Here is a 27,422-nt window from a genome sequence, read left to right as displayed (position 1 = left end):
TTTCTCTGCTGCTCCGGCATTGTTGTCTGCCAGAGATGCAGAAGTTTCGTCATGCTGCTGTTTTGTCGGTTGCAAGATGCTGACAGCTGCAGAGCATTAAAGCTACTAAAGAAAGTTAACTTTAGCCAGAAGTCATCCAAGGTGAGACAGGAAAAATAGTTGCTGATGATCTCTGAAGAATCAAGGTTTTTTTTTTGCATATACACACCACACACAAGACACACACTCTGTATTTTCCTCTCTCTCATGCCCTGCAGGTAGCCATCAAATCCTCTCTGTGAAGCCTCCATTTTCGCTCCCACCGGTAGAATTCACTGTCTCGCTTTTATTTGCACGAACCTGTCCTGCGCTGCTCTGTTTTGACATTGGAGGTGCATCTCTGCTTCTCAGGCTGTATTGTTTGCAGCATGCTTGAGTAATGCATTGTTACTTAAATAAAACAAAAGCCAATAGGGGAGAAATACCACGACTGCCACAGTTTCACAGAGTGCAGTCACGTCCATTACGCTGGCCCTAGTATCACGTCTGACCTGCCTCCTCTCTATGAGCTCTCACCGCCATCTGTTTTTATCCTCTCTGTTTCTCCTCCTCCCTCCTCATAGGTGCACTTTCTTTCTTTTATCTTGCTACAAAGAGGCACAGGAGCGTGTCATTCAACTTCCTCTACATCTACTGTGACTTCAGATTCCTTTTGATTGTATTGTCGACACTTTGTGAAACTGACTGAAAATACGTCTGCTAGAATGAACAATGATGGATAGGATAGGATACCTGTATATTGGGGGTTATTTAAGTGTGCCAATTACTACAGCTGAAGTTACTGGATTACTTTATTGAAAGTCAGTCAATTTAAATCGGCAGAAGTGCTTACTATTTGCTGGGTTCAGGCTCTCAAATGTAAGGATTTTGTGCTCTGAATTAAATATTCGGTACTTTTTTTACATCTTAGAACCTTAATGATTGACTATTAGAAAAACTGATCAGATTATACAACAATAGAAACAATTAGATAGTAGTTGCTGCCCTACTGAGTATCATTCAGAGTGTTGTTTTATGCTGGTCAGAGTCCTGCTGGTGCTTTCATAGTTGGAAAAGCTTGCAGTATTTAGAGTATCTCAGAAACAAGGCACACACATGTGCACCCCTGTGTGTTAGTGTGTGTGTGTGTGTGTGTGTGTGTGTGTGGGTGGGTCTGATGACAAGCCCTGGTTGCTTCATGTCCTTGTCCGCCTGCCTCGCTGAAGCGGATGTCCTGGTGGGTCAGAATTGGAGGGCGCTGCTGCCTTGTGTTAGGATCACCAGATGGCCTCTCTTCCCGGGCACAGCGTGCCAGATACATCCTTGAAAAATGAACTTTCAAAGCTGTGACGACCTACAAGCACGACTGTCAAATGTACAAGAGAGAAAAAGAGTCTGTCTTTATCCGGCCAGGAAAGGCTGCAGGGCTGTGCTTAATAGAAGTGCAGCTGTTTCCTCAGTCCTTTTTGACTCCCGTGAAACGGCGAAAAGAAAACATTGCTGAATAATTTACTCTGCATCAGTGGTGGGTGGGGTGCGACGTGGGGAGAAAACTCTGGATCTCGCTGTTGCTAAAGGGTTGGGGTTTGCACAGCCCTGCTGGGTGCCTCGCTGCAGCAATTACAATTGAATTTTTGTTCATTAAAAAAGCCTGCTCTCTGAGGACGCCGTTCATTTCAGCTCCTCAGTCAGTCAGCGTGGTTCTTTTTTTTTTTTCAGATTTAATAATCCGGCCGTTTAGATCTCGTTTGCCTTCGTATGAACCGGAGCTCACACAGGCTGATTTTCCTCTCTTTCGTATTCTCAAGACGTTTCACACTAAACTCTGGCAATCTAATACCATCTCCTTTGCAGGGAGGGTTTGTTTTTCCTCAGACAAATCTCAGGGAGGCACATCAAAGCCTGTGTGTGGGTGTGTATGTGTGCTCATAGCGTGATGATCAGCACATTACACACTTACTACATAGTCTGTTGAAAGATATGGACAGTCTGTCTTTTGGACTGTTATGACAGGATGTTAAATAACTGTAAGTGATATGGTACTGCTGCCCTACAGAATAACCTTGATTTTAAAGTGCATTAAATTACATTATTTTGGGTTTTGACAGCTTAGAAGTTGTTTTCAATCCAGAGCATGACGCCTGTAAATAAGACAGACTGATACTTGGCTCCTCTTACTGGTCCACTGTCTGTGTAGCAACCTAGAAAATACACGAGTCACGGTTTGGGGTGTAACGATACACAAAAGTCATGGTCAGGTTCATACCCCAATTTTTAAGTCACAGTTCTGTGTGGGTTCTGTACAGTGGAATAAACTGCAGCTCTTATAGACTTTTGACATCAGACTCAATTGGTCAAATCTTGATTGTGAAAAGAGTATTTTTTTGTGGGTTGTGACACTTTAAAAGTGTATCCAGTTATTTACAGATGTCTCTCTTCCAAAGTAAGTCTATGAGGAAAAGATGTTTTTGAGCCCAATGGCATCACGTGACGGACCTGGAAGTTATATTTTCAGTTTGGCCACCATGTCAAATAGGCTTCAAAGTCCAGCGCACTGCCTAGGGTCTTAAATTCTGCTTGTTGCGTGAACCTCAGCATATGTATGACTAAAAGTTAGCAGGTGTAACTCGCACTTGGGAACTTTAGTTCCAACTTACGTGCATCAGTCTACATACCATGTGTTCTGCGTGCGACCCCCGTACCGTGACAGTTTGGTACAAATACACAAACAGTTACAGCCCTACTCCTGGTTCTTTATTGAAAACAAACAAACTAAATTTGATCCCAGAGACTTTCTCCAGGTCTGTTGTGCAGCTGCAGGGGCTAATGGGCATATCCACTGAGTCTCTGTAAGAGCTCTGTTGTAATTGAGCCCAGCAGTGAACACTGGTAACTATTCGTCTGCTGAATAATGGATAAACTCAACAGCTTTTTCACTGGGAGCGATTTTCTCGCATGCATGGGTCCTGTCTTCATGATGACAGCTGGGCCTCTCGCCTCCACGGGGGCCACCCGGGATGAGGCTGCCAGGGACACGGAGAGATCAAGAGAGAGACCAACACACTCAGAGCATGTAACCAATGGCTGTATGTTGTAGTAGGTTACCTATTTTAGGCACCTGCTGTAAATAAAACTACAGTGCATGCATGTAAAGTGATGGTGGAAGTGTAGATTGTAGACAGGCACTTCTTTGATCACCAACTGATGATGTTGTCACATGAAAAGGTGATGTCTTTGCAAAGCTTTATGATCGCAGAATCCCCCGTTTCCTTTTCCACACTGTCATTAGTCGTGTTCAAACCTGCCGTGTGTTTTTGCTTCACAATGGGACGGATGACACTCTAACTACATCCACATTGAGTGCCCGAGCATTTGTGTCATCGCTGTAATCCGTCAGTGTAACACATGAAAGAGATGAACTCCACCTTGCTTTTCAGGTGGTGAGTCACAGGTCAAACTGTTAAAAAACAAGCTAATCCACTGCTGTCCTGGTGTGTGTAACTGTTACAGGAGGAATCCACCTTGTTCTCTCATTAGCACTGAGGTCTGACTCACTTAATAAGTTAAAAAATGGTGTCACTACCAGTGAGTGGGGGTCCCCCTGACCATTAAAGGATAATTATTAGGACTTCCAGCTGCGTCTCACTTAGGGCTTGGTTGACCTTTGGTTCTCACACATCAAGCACACACAGTTGAACTGTGATGGTTGCAGAACTTCTGTTCCCCCCCCAGAGTCCCTCTGTTGAACGAAGAAGAGCATTTTGCTGAATTTTTCCTTAGAGGTGGTTGTTGGTGTTTCTACATCGGCATGGCCTCTTTCCTTCCGCAGCTTTTCCACATCAGTGATTCACGCTCACATGCTTGACAGTCTCTAGACTCTTCCTCCATGTCTGTTTGTCTCCTGTTATCCCTCTCTCTTCCTATTTCTACTTCTCCTTGTTCTGCAGTTGTCCTTGCCTATTGCCTATATGGCCCTGTATTGATGTTATTTTAGTAAAATCATTGACAAAACTGGGTTAGCCAATGAGTTTGAAAGATAAAACATCAGGCAGAATGGTCACTGTGTTAACCCTTGACTGACCGGGCTGATGTCATAGATCATGCGTACAGTTAAATTAAGTAAAGTAAATGTATAATCCTCACAGCCGGGCTATTTTTGTTTTTTATTAGGCCTATGCATATAAATCTCCAACATACCATAGAGTAGTTTTTTTCAGAGTAACATATGATGACTGTTCAGTCATACTAGGGCATGGTTTTCGGGACAATTATGGGATAGACTGTCATGAAATGTGGCACAGACTTTCATGATCTCCCTCAGAATGGATCGCAATAACTTTGATGGTCCCTGACTTTCCATATTTATAAATATAACACATCGCAGTTGTTATTTGTTCAATATATTGCCTGTATTTTCTGCAGAAGTAATGACATTCCTATCTGTGTCAGCATATGTTTTAGTGCTTATTTCCAAAGGTTATTATGCTAACATGCTACATGAAAATGGTGAACACAGTGAACATCACTAAGTTAACATTTTCAGTGTCGCTGTTAGCTTATTAACATGCTAACGTTAGCATTTAGTTCAAAACACAGCTATGCTTAATGAAGCTTCTCAGAGCTTCTTGTAACATCATAATTGTGGTCTCTAAATGTTAGGACTTTTTTCTTGAAGTCTTAGTCGTACCAAACAGTAGGCCTTACACTCCAGTGTACTGTCAAGTCTGTGTGTCAAGTTTTTTTATATTTACAGTCTGTACAATCAATTTGTATCTACATTGGTGTCTTTAATTTTTGTGGAACTGTTACAGGCTCATTTGCCTTGTTATTTGTTTGTAGCATCAGCTGTCATATTGTGTCATCATATACTGGATGCAGTCATGGCTCACAGCACGTGCACTGGCAGAACATCTTTCGCAGTAACCGGTGGGGCTCACTCGGCAAAGTCCAGACGTTCATAAGCTTCAGCAGGAGCACTGTTGTTGACAGGGAAGAGGCGGTTATGGAAATGAATCTTAAAAGCCTGCGACTGAATGTACCATCTCCAGTAGACACTGTTCACCTCTGGCCCTTCTGAGTGCATGCAAATTGATTGCCTGGCTGGGAATGGTGCTCTGGGGCTGACGGATTCTTCGGAACTTGTGTCTTGTCAGAAAACACTTGAATTTTTCAGAGCGTCGTGGGATAGCGAGAGAGGTTTTTAGGGAGTGTTGTGATACAAGCTGCCAGACATGCTGTGATAGTAACGCCGTGATAGTGAAGAGATGACATAAAGCTTTTAAGCTGGCTGGTTATTACAATTTTTCAATTCTTCCTCCCTTCCATTTCTTGTGCGTGCAGATCAAGAAGACGTCAGAGGCCACCCTGACCACCATCCAGGATATGGTGACCATTGAAGACTACGACGTGTCCGAGTGTTTCCACCACAGCAGATCCACGGAGTCGGTCAAGTCCACTGTGTCGGAGACGTACCTCAGCAAACCCAGCATTGCCAAGAGGAGGGCGAACCAGCAGGAGACAGAGCAGTTCTACTTCATGGTGAGAGGAGATGTGTGGTTTCAGAGAAGACTGAGCAAATACAAAGGGAGAAGACTTCAAAGATGTCTTTTATTTCCCTATGAAAATAGAAATAAATCCCTCTTTGAAGCCTCGTTTAGCTTTCTATACTTAGATATTTCAAAAGAAGTGGAAATGCCAGATTTCTCTTGTCTGATTACATACTCTGTTTAATATCCGCTACAAAATTCTGTAAAATATATCTGAGAATATGACCTCAAAGCTTTTATCTGGACTGTAAAAAGCTTAATCTGTGTATGTAAATTCTACTGGACAGAAAAGTGTGAGTATCATGCACTAAGGCCTTTTGAAACTTTTGATCAGCTTGCAGAGGGGTAGCTCTATGAATATATTCCCATTTTGTGAGGCTAACTGCTATCTTGTTCCAGTCTGAAGATGGACATGGTCTGATAAAGGCTTTAAAAAGACTCTCAGTGTGTCCTTTGCCCTTGGCTTTCTTATCATAGATTGCTGTCTTAAGAGCGGGCACTCTGGCTGGCACTCAGGGCCGCCGTGTAATTACTCTCAATTCTCCACAGAAATTCCGGGAGTTTCTGGAGGGCAGTAATCTCATCTCCAAACTGCAGGCCAAACATGACTTGCTGAAGAGGACACTTGGTGAAGGTATAGTCACGATCCCTTTACTTTTATACTCTTACAGCTCCCACTGTACCTCTCAATGTCAGATCCACTTTCACTAGTTTGTGTGTTGCCTCCTTCCAGCCAAATTGAGGGCGAATTAGCCCTAATCAGTGTCAAAACAGTGGACGTGACTAATGATTAGTTATTGAATTTTATCTTTTCCTTTTCTGCAGTCTCACTCCGGCGATTTCAGCCTTTTCTGTGGCAAATTTCCCATTATTTGCCTGCTTTTTCCACTATTCTGAGATCCTAGATGGTAATCTGGGTTTTAGCCAGGCGAGCCAGAGCTGAGAGGGATTGTGAACTTATATTATCCGTCTTAGTGATTGATTTGCTCCCAAGTTAATGGACTGCCATGTATAAGAGGGGTGGCGGTCTTTACAAGAGCCTCTCCTTGGTCTACATTGGTGGGATCTCCTCGGGGCTTCAGCTAATCTACCGTCAACCAGGAGAGTGTCAGTCAGTCGTTGTTGTAACCAGCCGCCCTGGTGGTCTCAGTCAAACTGTCCGCGTAATAATGGAGTAATGGAGCCGTGTGCTAATGAGGAAGAGTAAAGCTTCCTGCCTAGCCCACATGCTCCTTAGTCATATTGTTGTCAATGAGCTGGAGTACAGTATGAGTCACCCAGACGGAGACAGGTCAGATCCTGTTCACAGGAACAGATGGCCGCACAAACGAAACTACTCCTGTTCTCTAAAACCATTTGGAAGCTATTTTGTGCGTAATCTAACTTCCCCTGTCCAAACTTGTAGCTCTGTGTATGTCTATAATGATTAGTGTATCTGTGCGCCTACGTCACTCGTAAACTGTGTGCCTGGTGGATGTTTGTGCTGTAATTGTAATGCAGCTAAAGTGTTGCCTTTTTAAGCCTGTTGTGTGTGTGTTTGTGTGCGTAGGTGTGTGTACGGGTTTTGTTTGTGCCGCTCAAGAGGCCAGTGGTTGCGGACAGATGGCAGGCTTCAAAATGCTTCACTAGCCGTATGCAAAATGCACCGCAGGGACCTCAGAGACAGGTCCTGGCATGTCCACACATCTAACTTCCTCTCACATCTCCTCTCTTTTCTCTCCTCATCCGCAGGCCACAGAGCTGACTACATGACCACAAGGTAAAGCACACGCACACACACACACACACACACACACACACACACACACACACAAACACGCACGTGCCTGAAGACCTGTGCATATTCAAGACACACATCCAGTCCACTTTTCTTTCAACAGCGACAGAAACATTTGTGATGTGTCGCTGCTCATGAAGGCGAGGACAGTCTCCCTCAGGGTATTCTCATGTGAAATCCTCTGTGACCATGACAGCAGAGGAGTCCGTAGTTAGACAGATGTGCCGGCCTCCGAGGGTTTTTCTAAGCCAAACCTGGTGTCATGTGGCAGGTTTACTGTACTTCATATTCCCAACAGTGTCTTATGTCAGGCCTGTGAAGCGAATGAAAGGTGATAAAGTGAAGAATGTTTAACCTAAGATAGGAGCAATAGAGAGGAGAGGGGAAAGAATTTGCATGAAATTTAAATGTTTATTCAGTTTCACAGAGCAACAAAAGAGACATGAATAAGAACAGATGTGTCAGTTGAATCTTTAACTTTTGCACCTTTGAAAGCAGATCATATTTCGCTGCATACATAACTCACATTTGATTCTACGAAAAGTATACAGTTCTTTGTGAGCAGTGTAAACTTAATAGCTATGGAGCCACGCCAGTAACTGGTCAGTCTGCAACTATTTTGATGATAAAGTTGATTGTTGAGATAATTTTTCATCCAAAAATACAAACAATTCCTTGATTTCAGCCTCTTAATTGAGACAGTTTGTTGCTTTTCTTTGTTTTATGTTCTTGTACACGTGGCTGTTCCATTTCCAATATTTTACTGACCAACAAATCAATTGAGAAAATGATTGGCAGAATAGTTGCAGCCCTCTCAGCTCATGAGAAGAGATGACCAGAACACCAGTACATAATGTCAGTAAAGCAAGTGCTGGGACGGTATGCCTGATGTCACAGTTTAATTCATGTTGTGAAGATTCCATGTGTTGTGTTGGTGTGATGAGATCTTAGAAATAAAATGAGTAGAAAGGACATTGAACTGTTTGCTATAGTCATATGACTAGTACAACAGGAAACAGCGTTAGTAGGTAGCTGTTAAGGTGACAACATGCGTCAAGTGTGTCATACTCACTGGTTTGAGAACTCTGTTTTTGCCTATTCTTACACCTGTTTTTTTTTTTTCTAAACAGAAAAATACAACCCTACCCCAGTCCAAGTTTCTCTCATTCACTGAACAAACACTACTGAAACAAAATTCAACTCACCAAGGCAGACTTAGTTAGTCTTGAATCAAAATAAATCTTTAATTCAGCGAGCTAGATGTAAAAAGATATGCTGGCTCTACTTGCTGTACATGCGTCTCAGCTTCCGGCTGAGCAGCAGCTCTCACTCCTTCTTTGAGAGCAGCTACAGATCATCACGTTACAACAAAGATGGAATTGATGGCACCAACAGAAACAGTGAAATAATAGTTATAGTGATACTTCAAAAGTAATGGATTACTTATTTGAAGACGTAACGTTACTTCTCCACTGCTTGTTTGGTCATTACTGCAAAGTCTCACCTAAATTCACAACTTGGTGCAAATTGGTTTCTTTACATGAAAGTTAGTCTGCTACGGTGGTTGTAAAGAAAACGGTACACATAAAAGTAGCTGCCGCACTGACCATCCTGCTGCGTTGACTGGAATGGGAATTTCTGTTTCTACTCTCATTCTATTTGTACGGATCAGATATTTAAAACACCTTCAGCCTTTGCTAGCAGAATAATTTTGTCACTATGATTGAGCAGCAGAAGGCACCAAAGACCCGCACTCTTTTAATCTCAGTCCTACAGGTCACAAGAAGCCAAATTGAATTGCCTCACACACACACACACACACACACACACACACACACACAGACTTAGAGAGGCAGTCCCCCGCAGTGTCTGTCATGAGGTGGATGCTGACACATGCAATGCTCCCAGCAGGTCTGATATTTCACTGGCCTCTGATATCTGGTGGAGAAAGAAAAGACGGGATTATAAAGCAAAAGTTCATTCACGGGTTTCAGCGGTGTCTGAAAATACCCTCGTTCACCTGTCCATCATCTTGAGTCAAAGGGTTTTAAAGATTTGTCAGCCTCGACTTCAGTTCATGTCTTTGAAGGGCATAAAGATTATTGGAGAATGGATAAACCACTTTAAAAGGAAAACTGCATTGTGTACGTATTCTAACACATTCTTTGTATTCTAGACATCCCAACGGGCCATACAAAACCCACACCGGCACCCGGCGGGCTAGACCCCGCTCTGTATTTAATGTTAGGTTATTTAATGGCAATTTGGAGTCATTTATCAAGGTACTGATTACCAGTCTGCCCGCCTGACACTGCTCCTCCTCCTATCTATTTTCTGTCTTGCTCTGGCTTTCTGGACATTTTGGTGGGTTCCCCAAAGCATTTCAGCTTTGATTTATCTTTTACCAACAAAAAACAAACAACAACGTAGATGCTGGATTCTGGAAGCCTTCCTCATGAGTCATTGAGCTGTGGCGGTCTGCATCTGGGATGTATGGGTGGCTCTGATAGATCTGGAGGGCTGCAGGAGGAGAGGAGCGGCAGTCGGAGGGATAAATGTTTGTCTCAGTCAGCTCCCCTGACACACTGCTGACCTGGCATCACTGAGCTGCTCTGGCAGAGGTATTCTCTCCTCCTCCTCCAGAGTGAGAGCAAAGGCCAGTGAAAACAGCAGGATAAATGGCAGTCAGGGAGCGGATGCAAGACTGATAAGGTGTGCTGCCTCCCTCCTCCGGCCTCTTCACTGGTGGCCGTGTCCGGTCCTGTCCACTTCCCGTTGTTTCCTTTTGGGTTTGACACCAGCACAGAGTGGAATGAGGGTGCGCTCTAAGTAAAAGCTTTGGTGGGCAGCTGCTGTGGTCCTAATCTGGGTCTTGCTTTTCTTTCTCTTTTCTGTTTCTCTGCGACACTTCTTTGTAGCCGCGGACGACGGAACTCACACGCTCGACATCAGGTAGACACCTTGAAGCATCTTGGGGGGCCCATGCTGCTTGCCTGCCTGCGCTCATTTCTTCATCTGTCCTGCCCTAACAACACTTTCACCTCGTGTCATGTTTGTCTGTATCTTGTATTCGTTACCCGACCTCTGTGAGCAGACTGAGACCGACTGAATTGAAGGTTTTCCCCTTAAACAGAGATGTTGCGGCAAATTGTATCTTCAGTTTCTATTGTGTTTCCCAGCGTGAAGCACTTCCAGCTTCGAAATTGGTATTGAATTTATGTGATACAAAACAGTCATCCCCAGTCTCACATATCCAAAGAGATAACATTACATAATCCTGCTGCATCAGACCCGTGCCTCAACCCTCATGGCTCCACTCCAATGATAGATAGTCGATTTTGGCATGGCCGCCGTGTTTGGGCCGTGTGTATACCCCTGAGGGCTGTAAACAGCTCCACTGTATCATTAAAAGCATGTACTGAGCCCCTGTCCAGCACTGAGCCGCAGGAGCAGCTGGCACCGAGAGCAGAACAAGAGTACAGTCCACGTCGAAGTGTGTGAGAGGAATGTGTTTTCTCTGAAGGAGACGGTGCTGCTCCTCTCATCTCACCATTTCTGCCCCGAGCTCCATATTGAGTGTGTGGCTCTTTAGATAAGCTCTCCTTAATTTAAACACAGGGTGCACTTGATTGCTAGCATAACTAGACACAGAGTATATTTAGCAGCACTGGAGGCCAATTGAAATGTGTTCAACAACAGGTTTGTACATGCTTGTCATTGCAGCTCGTCAGTAATTTTAGTATATTTAGTGATATGTCACGATGAGTGAGTTATTACGGGAGTCGATTCAGTCTGTCTCAGTAAGATCTCAAAAAGGTAACCCTCACTGTGTAACTAAACCTACCAACTTCACTGACACTGGGTGTGCATGTTTATATAAACTTAACATAACATTAACTAGTGTCTGTTAGAGCCCGACCGATACATCAGCAGGCCGACATCATTCGTCTACACATCAGATATTTTGGCATTGACCTGTATGTTCTCAGTTATTTAAATACCAATGACATTTACTGATCAAAATTCACATTATCTTACATTTACCAACAATGGTTATGTTTGTTTTTTTACATGTTTATCACAGAATTACTATTAGTATTTTATACAGTGGTGGAAAATAATGAAGTCTCAAATCTTAGGTACAGTTCTGAGATACTTGTGCTTTATGTGAGTAGGTCCTGTTTGTTATTTTATACTTCTACACTACAATTTTGAGAGAAATATTGTACTTTTCACTGTACTACAGTGATTCTATAACTTAAGTTATTAGTTTCTTTACAGATTCAGATTATTAATAAAGAATATTGTCAACAAATTAAATATATTTTTATAGATTTAGATAGACAGCACAAAGTAATTAAAATTAATCCCACAGATGAAACTTTAAACTGATATGTACGTTCATCTATCAGTAACTGTAATCTGATATGTGAGGCATTCTCTGGTACTGGAATTTGTTTTGGGATAAATGAAGTTCAGTTGAACTGAATTGAATTGAATATACATTTTTTCTGAATTTGGTCATTATGCTTTTTCCTTTTTGTACTTTAAATGCATTTTGATGCCACTTTTGTCCTTTTACTTCAGTTATATTTTAAATGCAGGGCATTTACTTAAAGTAAAGTATTCCTACACTTTAGTAAATACTATTTTTTCTCGAGAACTTCTTTCACCACTGATTTTTTGGGAAAAAAAAGGCAATATATTGCATTAGATTGTTATTATTCTCGATTATTGGTATTTATGATGTGTTGGACTTCCAGTATCTGTCGGGCTCTAACTCTTGTACGTGTAATAAAAACAGCAAATTATACATGATCTGACATTTGGGTGTTTTTGTTTACTTGCCTTCAAAGGACTCTGGACAAGCTATCCCCCGTGTGGTTGAGAGCTGTATTCGCTACATAAATTTGTATGGTGAGTTGGTTATTTTTGGTGTTTTGTCACGTCAGATACGCTTTCAAACCTCAATGACTGTGTTTACATTTTCTTTGATGAATTCTTCTCATAAACCAACTGCAACCTGCTTCATCTCCAAGTCTGTCTGACTTGGGTGAAAAGTTCCAGTGCTTTACAGGCATTAATTGTTTTGGGTGTGTACATAGTTTTTCATGTTGGGGTTTCAGTGTGTTCAGTCATGGGAAAATGCAGATTCCATCCTGTTTACAGCGGTGCAGCCTTTTTACACCCAGATTCCCAAACAAAATGTTTAGACAGACCGACAGTGCGAAAGCTTAGCCTGGCACAAGTGATGAGTTACAATATTGGTTTTCAACCAGATTAAAAAAAAGACACTCTGAAAGAATGAAAATTCAAAGCATTTAAGATGTGACAGTAGTGAGATGTAACGGTTTGCAGGCTTGTCTGCTGCATCCTATCCAGCAGCCAGCTGATGATGGACAAATCTAAAAGAGACTAATCATGCTTCCTCCTGACCCTTGACCTCCCCCCTTATTAAGTCCTAATCCCATCTGGAAGACACTTTAGTAAACTTGATTGTGGCTTCCCTGACTCATTAATTATCTTTAATTAGAAAAGTGAAGGGGCTTAACGAACAGGATGTGCCTTTTAGGTCCAACTAAAGTAGGCTTTATTTGCTGAGTGAGTGAGTTTCTTTCTGTGACCGTCAGAGTGGACTTATGAGCATGATGAGTGTGTCTTTCCTTTACCCTCTGTTCCTCCTTCCTTACTGTCTGTTTGTCTTTCTCTGTGCAGGTCTCCAACATCAAGGAATATTTCGTGTATCTGGATCCCAGCTGGAAGTCAACGACATCAAGAACTCGTTCGAAAGAGGTACATGATGTCTGTTATATTGGCTGTATTTAGACGGTGGGCTCATGCATTTTATGATTCAAGGGTGTCCAGCTAATCTGTTCACTTGTCTGTGTCTAAGGAAATGACCCCCTGACGGACGAGGAGAACAATCATGACATCAACTCGGTGGCTGGCGTTCTCAAACTTTACTTTCGTGGTCTGGAGAATCCTCTTTTCCCCAAGGAGAGGTTCAATGATCTGCTGTCCTGCATCAGTAAGAGCAGACACATTTTTTCTTAATACCTGTAGTTTTATTCTGAGCAGGATTCTCACAGTCATGAAATTCTGGGAAAAGTTTTTGAAATTAGAAAAACTGTTTTCCAGGCCTGGGAATAATTTTCAAATCAAGGTCCTCTGTGTGAGATTTAGGGGGTTTTAGTGGCATCTAGTAGCGAAGACTGCAGATTGCAACCAGCCGAGAACACAGACTAAAGCATTTTCCATTTAAAAATAAAAAAGAAGTATTTTTCTGACACTGCTCGTTGCAGAGGAGCTGTTAAATATGGTGGCCAACGTGAAAATGCGATTGCCCTATCTAGAGCCAGTGTTTAGTTTATCTGCTCTGGGCCACTGTAGAAACATGGCGGTGCAACATGGCAGACTCCATACCCGCTCCCGATGTAGATATAAAGTAGGAGTAGAAGTAGATATTCAATTTCTGAACAGAATGTTTTGACCATACATTATTTTGGCGATTGTTTATAATATGTTCATAAAAATCATGTCTACCTGAAATTTATTTCTTACATTACCAATTTAAAATTTAGTGTTGTGCTGTGTGACCGTTGAAACATCACTAGTACCACGTGATACACATAGACCAGACCGGCGTCAAGTCATCAGCAAGGCTGTGCCCTCTTTTGGGAGAGACATGTGCCGTCACCTAAAGAGAGAAACAGAAAAATGGTGAAAAGCTGTTGTGTCGCGGGAGAACTGAAGCCTAGATACATAAATATTCGCTGTCAGTGTGGTAAACTGCTAAATGATGCTGGTGACAGATACTACTGATGGATAGCCAACATTAGCTTGAGTGGGAGGCTGCTGCAATACAGTCAGACACTACAGCAGCATCAGACTGTCTGTATCTCAAACAGTTGGCTATAAACAAGTGGTTATTTACAGACAATGTGATGTGGACATCTATTAATGTGTAGATATCCTGATAAGCAATGTTGGCTGCTGTGTTGGGTCATTTATCCTCTTGGATGGGGGAAGCCTAAAGGGACATGATGTGTTCAACCTTAATTTAGCAAGGTATCATAAACACAGGGTCACAAATAATTATTAGACGTGTCCATGATTAAACATTTGTTTAACAAGAAATAAATGCATACAAACTTGTTGAAATTATAATCAAAACTCATCAAATTGCACTGACACCTCTGTGATCTTTGACCCCCAAAAAGGGGCACAGCCTTCACGTTTTGTGAGGTACCCGCATGTGCTGGTCTGGTCTATTGGCATATGCAGCTAGTAAGTGATGGAAATGTCTAACGATTGAGTAAAGTTAGCAAATATAGCAGTTTGCTTATCTGCCAATGCCTGGGAACTGTGTGTTTAATAATGTATGGCTGTATTGCTGTATGGGCATGACAACAGAGTGTTTTTCCTGTTGAACCTTTGTGGTGTTGGGAGATTTTTTGGAATTCAAATTAATTTCACTCAAATGGGGTATGGATTCTCACAGCATCATATTTTTGTCTGTCAAACTACAGCATATGAAAATACATTTCCACAAGCTGTGTATACTCTTCACATTGTTCTTCTCCCTTACACCATGTTTTATTCCCCAAAATTCCCCAACATCATGGTAGTGTTGATGGACTTAAACTTGCACTGGTCTGCAATCAGCTGTGTGGGCTTTTTCAAAGTTAGAAACTTTGAAAAACATTGATAAAACTCTAACAAAGCAAAAGGACTACAGTTTGTGTTGAATGTTCTCACTCTGTTCTAAGACTTCTCCCCAGAGTGAGACTATTCAGGGTTGCTCAATTTTAATAAACATGTTTTGCTTCTAACATGACCTTAAGGGTCAAGTATTCCTAGGCCTTTTCACCACCACATACGCTGTGGTCATGAAATCAGTTTGAGGCTGTGCAGATTTGTTTATACTGAGAATGCCTGATGCTTGTTAATGTGGATGCTTGCTAATTTTTTTCATGGATATGTTCTGTTATTGAAGCACCGTCACAAGTCTTTCCTTTTTTTATTTCCTGGCTTTCACCACGACTGTGGTATCTATAGAAATGGCCTTATTATTTAGCTTCATTCCCATCAAATATAGTCCTCAGATAAAACAGGATAATAAACCATGTGTGGTGTTTTACAGCAGAATAGCCCTGACTTCTCTCTGGCACTTAGTGTTGATAACTCTGTGGTATTTGGTCGAGCACTGAGAAGGATATTATCTGTCATGAGTGGCACAAAGTTGGCCATGCTTACGGGATCGTGGTGGAATGTTAAATGTCCGCAGCACTGAGCTGCGTTTGAACCCAGAGCTGAATCTACACTGAAGTCCTCCTAAGAACAGTCACATTGTCATTCTGTAGCGAGTCAGTTCACAGTTCAGTCAGCTCTTTGTGTGGCTTGTTCTGATCTTTTAAGACATTACATGGGGAGCTTTAAGGCTCTGATAAAGAACAATTGAACATGCTCAGAGTCACATGGGCACAGTGTGTGCTGTAATGCCTTGTGCAACTTTGTGTGCGTTTTTTTATGTTCACGCAGGCTGTTGTGTACTCGCGAGTGTGTGAGAAGTGTGTCTGTGTGTGCTTCCTGGGTGTGCTTTTACACATTTGTGCAGGATGAGTGATGGGGATTCCCTGTTTACATTCCCCAGCTCAACATGCCAGTGATTGCAGTGTGGGCTGAACGCCCAGCAGGCTCCATATTAAAAACCCTCTGCTTATTCCATATGGAGCAGCTCAGACCAGCTTCGAGATCACTTTTCCATTTAACTGCTCTCAGTTGACTGTGTTTTTTTTTTTCCTCTCACCACAGTGGCATACTGCAGCAACTCATATCTTTCATTTTGGAAATGCAGTAGGGATGTTTTGCGTGGGTTTTCTCACAGTCATGTTTGTAGGTGATGTTTAAGCGTACACTGGAGTAGATCTTTGAACAGTAGCTTCTGAAGTGCTCGAGAGCGTCGCAGAATCCTAGTTAGGTATTCATGAAAAATGAAATACATCACAAGTATCCCAGAAGCCTAAATCCCAGATGGCACAAAGTGGCTGGAGGGTGACAGGGCTATTTTTAGCAGCCAGCAGAGCCCCAGCTCAGCCAAATAAAATAGGCTGCTTCAAGTGCCACAGTGGAACAAATGAGATAGTAATGAAAGACACAAAGGTTGGCGGTCTAGCATGTTGATAAAGTATAATAGGATTTTAAATGCTTTGTTTATGTTTAAAGTTCTGAAAATGCTCCTGTGCTTAATATGTGTGAGAAAAAGTTACTCCTTTGTTGGTAAAATCCTAATTTCTGCAAGACAGAAAAAAGAGTGAAATAATAGAGAACTGTACAAATGGATTTAGAGAGATTGTGTTTTCATTTAGAGCAGGAAAAGCTACCTAGCGTCCTCGTCGTCAGGGCTGACTTCCTTCTCCTCTTCCTCTTTGGTGTAGGCAGACAAACACAGGCTGAGGTGAAGGTCACCACAGAGCTGATACATTTCCTGTGGCCTCCACACAAACACATTTTACATATCACTGCATTAGTAAATCTTTGCTGGTCCTCCAGAGACTCTCAGGAGTAAGTAATTGGCTCAGCGTCAATATGATCAGAAAGATGAGGTGGTGCATTTGACGTGCAGCAGAGGTGATTGGAAGGAAACAAAGCCATCTTTATTAATCTAACAATATTTTTCTTGCCATATTAACATCATACCCTCTCTCCTTTTTTGCTGCTCTAGGAATAGACAACCTGTATGAGAGAGCGCTGTACATCCGTAAGATCCTCCTGACCATTCCCAGATCAGTCCTCATCGTCATGCGCTACCTTTTCGCCTTCCTCAACCAGTAAGTTTATAGACACTAACCAGTAAATCCATCCTGTATCTCACTTCATAAAGATTGCCCCCTCGTTCTAAGTAAAGAGCATCCACTATATAATATTGTCCCCAGTGGTATGTCCTCTTAACACCGCCTTAACACCTTGTCCCTATCTCTCCTTTTTTTATCTCCCTTCCTCCACCCACCCTCCTCTCTCCAGCCTGTCCCAGTACAGTGACGAGAACATGATGGACCCGTACAATCTGGCCATATGCTTCGGCCCCACGCTCATGCCCACACCAGACAGCCAGGACCAGGTCTCCTGCCAGGCCCATGTCAACGAGATCGTCAAGACCATCATCATCCACCATGAGACCATCTTTCCTGATGCCAAAGAACTGGACGGGCCCATCTATGAGAAGTGTATGGCTGGAGGAGACTACTGGTGAGGAATGATGCATTTAGGTCATGGTTGTGTTTCCTCTTTAGCAAACTCAAATGGCTTTGTTACAAAGGTCTTTGAGTTACAAGACACGCACCAGCTACCAGGCCACCCTGTCACTGGTGTCTGAAGGTCAAGTTGTGGGTTATCCAGGATTAAAAAAGAGAAGATGGAAAGCATTCTGATGAGATCACTTCATGCAGCTGCACAGATTTCCTAAACGACATGTAGGTTTGAGAGTCAGACAGACGCTGGTGGTTTACTTATTCCACTTTTTTTCCTCACCGTGAATGGAAAGAGGCTCGCAGCCAAACCTCCTTCATTAGGGACTCACTCAGCATGCAGGTATGCGTGCGCTCTCAGCGCTGCAGCTGTGTCAGTAGTATGTCAGTGGAGTTGATATGACTAATTACAATCCCCAAATATGCGTCTGTGGTTTAAGAACATGACAAGGCAGTGCATGTTTTATTGCTGACTTTAAATGATGGACCCTTCTCTAGGTGAGACAGGCTGAAACAATCACTTTAATTATCCCGATCACGGCAGGAGGATAAAAGAAAGGTCACCTGGCAGGGAGAGGATAATTAGGTGAATTGCAGCACATACTGGAGTTAAACAGATCAAACCTAAAGCCATTTGCCAGCTCTGCATCTGTAAGCAGTGCTTATCACTTGTTTCTTCCTCTCTTTATCTGTCTCTATTTCTCCTTCTCTATGCCCCCACATCACCACAGGCTGACAGGGATTTATCCCTGGCTAGAGCTAATCACCCGTCTCAGCACGACTGTGTCCCCCCTGGCAACACACACGAACCCCTAGGGAGATTTGTTGTCTTGGCTGCCTCCCTTTCTTGCAGAAGAGGAGGCGGCTGGTGACATGCTAGCATGGGAGGAGACACTCAATTCCTGGCAGGGGTAATCTGTGTGTGGCATTACCACCAGCTCCATCAGCATGATGCCAGGAGAAGTCCATTTAGAAAAAGAGGCCCAACCACAGACAGAGGATCTAAGCCTCCCACAGAATGACGACCACTATTTGAACTTCCTCAAGGTCTTACTAAATTTGAAACCTCCCTGCCCTCCCGTCATCTTCACTGAAATGAGATGTGACCATCGGGAATTGAGCAAAAGCCTTATGTTGCAAACTGAGTTAGGAAATAAAGTGACTTCAAACAAATTTCATTTTCCCAGAGAAAAAGAAGTGAAGGAAAAAATAGGCTTTCCCTGACTGTCCCTTAACCCCTGACCCTGCCTCAGCTGTGACCCTGAGAGTTAAGATGTTGTCCCCAATTGGCAACCTCTGGGGCGGAAAAATGAAGCCCATGCAAAAGTGCAAAAAACTGCAGTTCTTTGAATGGCCACTTGAGGCTGGCTCCAAAAGCGAGTCAATCCTTATAGACTGCCATGCTTACATGCCCAACTGTTCAGCAGAAATAAACATGTTTACAGCCGGTCACTGGTACAAAAAAAACAGTTTTGGTCTCTTTACATACATGACAACTGAATGGGGGGTCTTTACTCACCATTTTTAATTTATTAGGGCTTAAAGTTATGCATGAGTTACGAGTGACATGCTGTTTTCAGCTACAGTTGATGAGTCACTTCCACCCCTCTCTCCTCCACAGCCCCACCGTCTTGACCAGATATCGGTTGGATGAGAGGGCGACGGCCAAAACTCGAGGCTTCAGAGTGTGTGTTCACAAACCATTGTGTGTCGTGACGATGGCTGCGTCCATATTTTCATACAGTCTGTCATTGTCCCCCACAGTGAGAGCCCCTACAGTGAGCATGGAGCCCTGGAGGAAGTAGAAAATGAGGGAGGGACAGAAACACACACCAGCGAGGACGGTAAGTAACTATACAAACATGTATGTAAGCTTGTAGTCCATAATAATGTGCATACCTCAATTATATGTGTGCATTTGTCTGTTTTGCGCCATGTTTTCCACAAGACTGTATCATTCATTGAGTTTTAATTCATTACATCCACAGCATCCATATGCTCTGTCCATGTTGAAACTTTCCCTTGTGCTCATGGTACTTTGAGGTTTGAGTCCAGCTCTCTGGGTCTCACTGCAGCTAATCCTGCCTTTCAGCCTGTTAAATGCAGTAACCTTGAAGGGCCAGGAAACTGGGCTCGCATTGATGGACAGCCATTCATATTCTAATGATTTTGCTTCTCCTTTGGGTCCTCGGGACACTTCCACATCCCCCTTTTACAAATTCCAGGGTGGTCCACACCAACGGGAACCCTTTGGGAGAGAAATCCTGTTCTCTAAGGGTCACAGTCTTGGGTTTAAATTTTCAATTTCCTCATTTTTTTCAGGTATTTATAAAAGAATAGCAAATGTATGAGGGTGCGTCAGAAGTGTCAGGTTTTAATAGCTTTCCAAATATTATAGGGTCTGGGTTTTCTCTACATTTTACCACATTTCCATGTGTCCAAGAGAAATATGGAGAAATAGAAATAACACCAGTCTCGTGTAGACACTGGAGGATACAATAGACCTCTCTCAGACATGGTGGGATACTGTAGATTTGTGTGATCATACATGAGGTTCTTTGTTTGAGTGAAATGAATACCAGTTGGTCCGGTCCAAATCAAATAGTGAGCGAGTTAGCCGAAACCAAAATATCAGCTGGGGTCAGACGTCGCTGTTAACATCCAGCGAAAAAAAGCAGGAAAAGACAATAAAACTTGCAGCTCATTAAAAAGTGATAAATATCTGTGACGGAGAGCTGACCAGATGTAGACAGTGTGAGCCAAGAAGGCTTCACATCTTACCTTAGTAACAGACTTCCCTAAACCTGTTTCCATGGTGACAACTGCCCCAATCCTGTCTCCTTTTCACACCCAGAGATGATTTTTAGGGGCTCCCTGTCACCTTTCGTCATCAGTCTCCATAGAAAGAGCAAGGCAATGTGGTAGATCTCACCACATTACATCAGCTGTGAACAACTCCAGTCATCATCTGGATGTCCTTTATAAATAAAAAGGACATCTGATTATACAGGGAAACTTCTATCTGTGAGGATTCCCACTGTAGAACACAGATGGCAGCTATCAACTCTTTGAGTAATAAATGGAAGATTATGTTCTCCAGAAATCCCTTGCTACCATGGTTTTGTTCCTAAAGCTTCTCTCTGAGCGGACTGGGAGGATGTCCTCACTGACTCGAGTCCCTCCTTGCGGAGTCTTGAACTGTGGTCAAGTTATTGTCATCAGTTATTTTTAAATCCCCATGACCTCATTTGGATTTCAGACACAAAAGCAAACCTCTTTTCCTGTTTGGTTACCAGCACTTTATTCTGCAGACTGGAAATAGTTTATGTTTACTCTTGTCAAAGCTCAAAATGCGTTTGCCTTCTTTGCCCTCCAAGTAAGTGAACACGAGACAGAGAGAAGAGAAAAAGTCATTCCACACAGTCTGAGTAGCTGTCCGGAAATGTCGTCCCCACAGCCCCCCTGCGGAGCGTGTTAGAGCTCATTAGCTCAGATAGATGACGTGGACTGGCAAGATTTACACAGAGCACACAGAAAGGGAAAGCTAAGTGATTGCTACTTCATTTAGCTTGGAAGACGACAATGTGGATGTTTATTTGTAAGACAAATATAGTCTCATGTTAGGTGTTCTATAAAGCTTTGCCCCAGTTTCTGCTTCTCATGTATTACCACAGCAAATGAAACCATCAGCAAAGAAGTCCTAATTTGATGTAACAGTTTCCATAATAGGTTTGTAACACACTGAATATGTCCTCGTTTTTAAACTCGGAAATAAATTAACATTTCCTTCAGTTTTGGAGAAAATTAAATTGAAAATTAGCTCCTTTTCCATATTAACACATTGACAATGTCTTCATGTTTAAACCCTTATAAAATCTTTTCCTTCAGAAGTTGGCTGAAATTTTCAAAAGTGTCATGTTCAAGATAATTCTAACTATGACCATGTAAAATCTGCAGTAATTTTACTATCTCACTCCAAACTAAATTAAAAAGTCAAAATATGTTGTGTACAGCACATCACTACCAATTAAAGTGGTCGATGTTGGTTTTGTTTTGGTCAGATCTGTTCATGGCGGAAGTGCCAAGAAAAAAATGTATATTGGTGCAGTTAAAAAAAAAAAAAAATACAAAAAATGGTGTGTGTGATTTTAAAAGTTACACCCATCAGTGTCTATACACAGAAACAGTGTTTTGAGCCCTGACATCATGGTCACAGAGCTAAACATCCAAATAACCAAAAAATAAATAAACAGTTTGTACAGACATTGATGGTCCCCAGAGGATGAAGCCTCCAGACTTTGCTGATCTCCTCCCTTTTATTCTAGCGCCACCAGCAGGTCAGAGTTTTTATTTAACCTGTGAAATTTGGCATACACATTCATGGCCCCCTCAGGATGAACTTTAACAACTTTGGTGATCCCTTTCCTTTTCATATAGCGCCATCATCTAGTTAAAACTTTACCCATATTTTAGTTGATACCTGAAAAACTAATGACATTCCCATCAGCCTCAGCTGTACCTGCTAAACATCAGTGTGTTGCCGTTGCCTCTCAGCATGTTTCTGCTCCAGGCCGACACACATGACAGTCTCGTGGACCGTGGCTGTCGTGCCTGGAGATTAATTGTCTGATTTTAGAGTGGCACTTCTCGCACGCCATCGATACATCGATGTTCTATCTGCTGGTAAATCTGCCACAAGGTCAAAGGTGAACTAACTGGTTAATTGATTATATATCACTTTGCAGGAGTGAAGCAGGATGGCCTTGTTGTGAAGTGCCCCCGGCGTACTGTGTATTGTAAAGGGTAGTGTATTTTACTCTACATAGAGGGTCATCTATTTTCCCCATAAATAGCTGCATCTAACCCACTTTTGTCTTTTCAAGTCCAGCATGAAGTCTCCTGCTCTGTTTGTAGCAGCAAGCACCTGAGATTAATGTTATTCTTCAGAGGAAAGTTTGGAGAGAAAAAGGAAGAAAAGAAGTGTTTTTTTTTTTATCTTCTCCTATTATATTGATCCTAACCGTATCTTACACCAGACTTCTGCTCCCCAATTTCTATGTATGAACATGAATGTAGAGCAACATCCACCCTGACTTCGCTCCACTGGCTTGTGTAAGACATCTGACAGTTCGTATCTCTTACACCACAGGCCTCCAGCTCTCATGGTTCAACATTTCTTTAACTCCAGTCGCAGTGTGAGTGTGTGTGTGTGTGTGTGTGTGTGTGTGTGTGTGTGTGTGTGTGCGTGCGTGCGTGCGTGCGTGCGTGCGTGCGTGCGTGCGTGCGTGCGTGTGTGTAACCTCGGGTGGTTGGGTCTGAAGCGATTCTCAGTTATAATTGCACAACATGACAGAGGGGATCCTTTACCACACCGAGGTTTGAGTTTATGCTTTCAGCAGTGGCCACGTCACTGCAGTGCTGGTCTGTGTGTGTGTGTGTGTGTGTGTGTGTGTGCCTTGGATAAACATTTGCAGAGCAGAGGAGGATGGGCGGATAGATGGATGGACAGGTTGAAGTGAGAGAAAGAGATGGAGAAAATAGAGAGGGAGAGAAATCCCCTGCACCGATAAGGGCCTTGTCAACTTTATTAACGTCCTTATCCGCTGCAGTGCAGCCCAATTAATTCAGACAGTAAATTCCTTCTTGTCACATTTTATTTGAGCCACGTCACATCCACCCCGTCAGTCCTGACAACCAAGTGAAGCAAGGAAGGTGGCAAGTTAAAGGTTGGGGAAAAAAAGTATAATAGAAGTAGGTGAGGTGGAATAGGACACTGAGAGAAATGAAGAAACCTCTCCTGTATTTCCTCCCTCACGTGGCCTCTCTGCTCATCTGGGAACTACTTTCAAGCTCCTGTGAAAGATATACCATGATGGCTTTTCATAGCCGATACAAGCTTTAGCCATTTACTTTGTTCCCAGTGTATGCAGAGAGCCTGTGTGAGGGTGAGGCTACGTCTGTCCAGGGGGTCTGTCTGACTTGAAGTGAGATGGGAGGAGGGCAGAGGTAAGAGTGAGGGAGGAATAAAGAAGCTATTTTTAGACCTGTGTTGCTGTAGTGCGTACATATTGGCTCGGAGACGGTACCTTTTTGAATAGGAGAGATGACTGTAGCGGTCGTTGAAAACACAAATGTTTTCTTCCAGATAAACATCGATATAAGACTGATGTTCACTGATTTGAATAAGTAACACAATCAGTACTAATTAGTTGTATTATAATACAGTAGTAACTGCACTATCTTCCACTGGTTATTACTGTCTGTAATTTACTGGTCTTTCTCATGTTTATTTCCCAAGTCACCGATCCAGAGCTCTACTTGTGCAGTTATTGAGTAGGTATCAACCCAGTCTAAAGATCCATACAGTGAGTGACATGCCCCTGAGTCATATAGATCTCCTCTCACCAGCGTCTATAAATATCCTGCTAAAGCTCCTCAGGGCCTGTTGTTGCCCCGGCCTGGTGTTGTAGTGCCGGGTTACTATTGACTACAACTAAAATAACCAACTGGCTTAGCACACTTGAACTCCATGTGCACAAACTGTCACACATGAGCATCCTTGTGCACAAACATGCCACTATTAGACTCTCCTGCATCACAGTCAACATGCATTTAAGTGCATGTGTTGTCTATCCGGATGAAGATTTTTATTTCATAGAACCGCACCACTTGTATCAATCATTGAAAATGTCCGCACACGCGATAAGAGCTGTCTCTATTTGATGCCTTTTCCCAGTCTGACATACCTGACCCGTCTAATCCTCTCTCTGATGACAGAGGGCGAGCCCATTGAAGCCATTGCCAAGTTTGACTACGTTGGGCGCTCTTCCCGAGAGTTGTCCTTCAAGAAGGGTGCCTCCCTGCTGCTGTATCAGCGGGCGTCAGAAGACTGGTGGGAGGGACGGCACAACGGCATCGATGGCCTGGTGCCACACCAGTATATTGTGGTCCAAGACATGTAAGTGTTCATCATTGAGCATAATTTTAGATCTGGCCAAGTACAGCATAAATGTATCCAGTCAGTGCCAAGCTTAGGAGAGAATTTATGTCTGAACGATAGCAGATGAATTTATACTGATATAGGAATTAAAGAAAACACATTACAAGTTTTATATGTGTGATAAAGTTACATTGTTATGCAGTTTTGCTATCTTGTTTTAAACCAGTCAGATCACCTCTAATGATGTGGTCTTGTCTGCTCAGGACACCTTTACTCTACTATATCTTTACATAGCAAACAGTGATTTGCTGCGATATTAATGCTCTGAATGTTGTAAACAGAATCTTTAAAGCAAGACTTGGCACTGATAGTAATGTCTGTCTGTTGATTGGTTCACTAATTTGGTCTAGACTAAAATATGTCAGCAGTTACTGAGTAAATTCCCATGAAATCTTGTATATTCATGGTCCCCAGAGGATTAACCCTACTTACTGGCACTCTTTCAGTGAGATCTCTTGACAAATAATGGATGGATTGACATGAAATGTTGTACTGAAGTGCAAGATCTCGGCAGGATAAACTGAAAGAACTTCAGTGATCCCATGTCTTCTAATCTAGCATCAACATCTGGTCAAAATTTTGTCCCACACTATGACCAAATCTGATATTTTCATCAGCCTCAACTGGTGTAGCGCTAATTAGCACATTAGCATGCTAAGATGCTAAACTAAAACAGTGAACATGGTAAACATACCTGCTAAACATCAGCTAGCTGGCATTAGCACTGTGATCATCTTAGCATGCTGACATTAGCATTCAGGTCAAAGCACCACTGTGCTCCAGACTGGCCTCACATAGCTACAAGCATGACTAAACATTCTTAATCTTGTTACCGCATAGTTTTAATAATTCCCACAGGTGTTACACCATGGAGATGTTTCTTTCTACACCTAAACTACTGTCAGCTTCACTCAGAGCCTTGGAGTTTCGGTTTAAGGAACGCTCCACCGGCTCTACCTGATGATATCCCTGTTGGTTACACAACACTTGTGCTTGTTGACTTTACTCTGTAAGAGGCTGTGGACCATCAGTAGACTGTAGGGTCGTGTGTAGAGGACCTTCAGCCTTGTTTGCCCTTAACGCTGCTGTTATCCTTGCCCCATGGAGCATTCCCAATATCCAGGGTTTTCAACCAGCCGTTGTGTCACTCCCATTCTCAGCACTAACAAGCATACGCTCTGCCATGGCGACTGTTGGTGCCTGATGGACTGGATTCACTGTCTCATTAGGACGGGAAAAGAATCACTCCAATCACTTAGTAGCTGGCCGCCAAAATGGCCATTTAGAATACCTCCCCCTCTTTCCTCATCCCCTGTTCTTTCCCCTGCTGCTGTCCCGTCAGTGCGCCTCCATCAATAATTCACCAGGAGGGGCACTGCTGATGGGGTGTCCTCTTAGTTAATGAAAGAGCAGGGGAATTTACAGCTGTACGGGTTGTCCCCGAGCGTAGTAACATCCTGCTCCCTACTTAAACAGAGCCGGCTGAGGAGTGTAAGAGCGCACAGGGTTGTGATCTTCACTTGTCCCATAAAAGAGCCCAGAATAAAACATGCAGAGAGGCGTCTGAGAGTCCACTTCAGCACAGGATGTCTGTCTCAAGACTTGACTGTCAGGGTGTTCAAACTTTCTTGTGTCTGTCTGTAAATTTTGTTTACCGCCACCTCTGCTGTGGAGAAGTGCTCATCCTTGCTCCGCCTCTGTCTGTGTGCATTCATGTGGACGCACTAAATAAGTGACTGTGCTTTATATCGGATAATACACATCATCAGAGACAGCCACGCAGCTCAGTAGCTCTGATTACTGCCGCCTGACAGGCACCAACTGTACGCAGTATCCAGTCACACACCTCACTGAAACCCATACAGCTGGTTTGTGTGTGCGTGTCACCACCATAATACATCACCAGAATACAGAGAGGCTGAGAAATATGACTCATCTGACTCTTTGGACCTTGGCGGGGGGAGGGGGGAGGGGGGAGGGAGACATGCTGACTCACAGGAAACTGATATCAAATACTGTCATCAAAAAACGGAGCAAATATGAAAGATCGACTGATTTGCTGATTTCTCCTCTTTTTTTTTTTTCTTGTCTGTCGGTTTCTCTGTCACTTCCTCTTGCTCTTTCCATGTCTCAATGTCACCCCGTCTCTGTGTCCCAGAGATGACAACTTCTCAGACACTCTGAGTCAGAAGGCTGACAGCGAGGCCAGCAGCGGCCACGCAGGAGAGGATAAATGCTCGGGAAAAGACATCAGCTCGCCCTCTGACACCAGGATCTCTGAGGCCTATATCACCAGGTTGGTTTCCACACAGCTGTATGGCTGCACTGCTGGACTATAATGTCTCATGAAGAATTTCTATTCAGATGTCACAATACTGGAAAAGAAACAGCAATGATTTTTACCAAAGTTCATAAATGTTCCTGCAGTATTTTAGAATAACTGTTTATAGTAAGATGGGTATTTAGGACATTTTAAAAATGTTAATCAAACATCCCACTGTATTAATTAGTGCTATTCCTCCAGATAACATAGTGACCAGTATATGACCACAACACATGTTGGATCTCACATCGGCTTTATCTAATGAGAGACGGCCAATCCAATAACAACTGACAGTCCAGCAGTGTGTCTGGAACAACTTCAGTGTTGCGTCATCTAAGATGCTTAAATAGCTTTGGGTGTAAATGCCAGCATGCACACACAATCTCCAGACACTTGAAATATAAACAGACTTATTGTTTTGTTTTTTATACAGAGGCTGGAACTTGGCCTATTGTGTGTTGCTGAAAATAATCCATGTTTTCAACCTTTTTCTTCAGTGACAGCCAGCGCT

The 27,422-nt window shown here is 42.9% G+C and overlaps 1 protein-coding gene across 5 annotated transcripts in view; it reads left to right on the top strand.

Annotated features, from left to right (window-relative positions):
* The window catches only part of srgap1a (SLIT-ROBO Rho GTPase activating protein 1a), a 96,501-nt gene that overhangs the window by 59,728 nt on the left and 9,351 nt on the right, over positions 1–27,422 (top strand). For 3 of the 5 annotated variants that reach the window (XM_049573400.1, XM_049573404.1, XM_049573403.1), the window contains exons 9-20: positions 5,359–5,556; positions 6,114–6,198; positions 7,296–7,323; positions 9,518–9,623; positions 12,198–12,258; positions 13,057–13,134; positions 13,235–13,369; positions 17,066–17,171; positions 17,365–17,589; positions 19,353–19,432; positions 24,366–24,546; positions 26,747–26,884. In XM_049573400.1, coding sequence (XP_049429357.1) covers positions 5,359–5,556; positions 6,114–6,198; positions 7,296–7,323; positions 9,518–9,623; positions 12,198–12,258; positions 13,057–13,134; positions 13,235–13,369; positions 17,066–17,171; positions 17,365–17,589; positions 19,353–19,432; positions 24,366–24,546; positions 26,747–26,884 — 1,421 coding nt within the window. Of the gene's footprint in view, positions 1–5,358; positions 5,557–6,113; positions 6,199–7,295; positions 7,324–9,517; positions 9,624–9,771; positions 10,081–10,259; positions 10,294–12,197; positions 12,259–13,056; positions 13,135–13,234; positions 13,370–17,065; positions 17,172–17,364; positions 17,590–19,352; positions 19,433–24,365; positions 24,547–26,746; positions 26,885–27,422 lie in introns of those variants that run through there. The other 2 variants (XM_049573402.1, XM_049573405.1) reach the window with 2 other exon arrangements.

The sequence above is a fragment of the Epinephelus fuscoguttatus genome, linkage group LG4 (assembly GCF_011397635.1).
Source record: "Epinephelus fuscoguttatus linkage group LG4, E.fuscoguttatus.final_Chr_v1".
NCBI classification, from domain to species: domain Eukaryota; kingdom Metazoa; phylum Chordata; class Actinopteri; order Perciformes; family Serranidae; genus Epinephelus; species Epinephelus fuscoguttatus.
The sequence above is the reverse complement of the archived record's forward strand: the minus strand, read 5'-3'. Positions and strand labels throughout refer to the sequence as shown.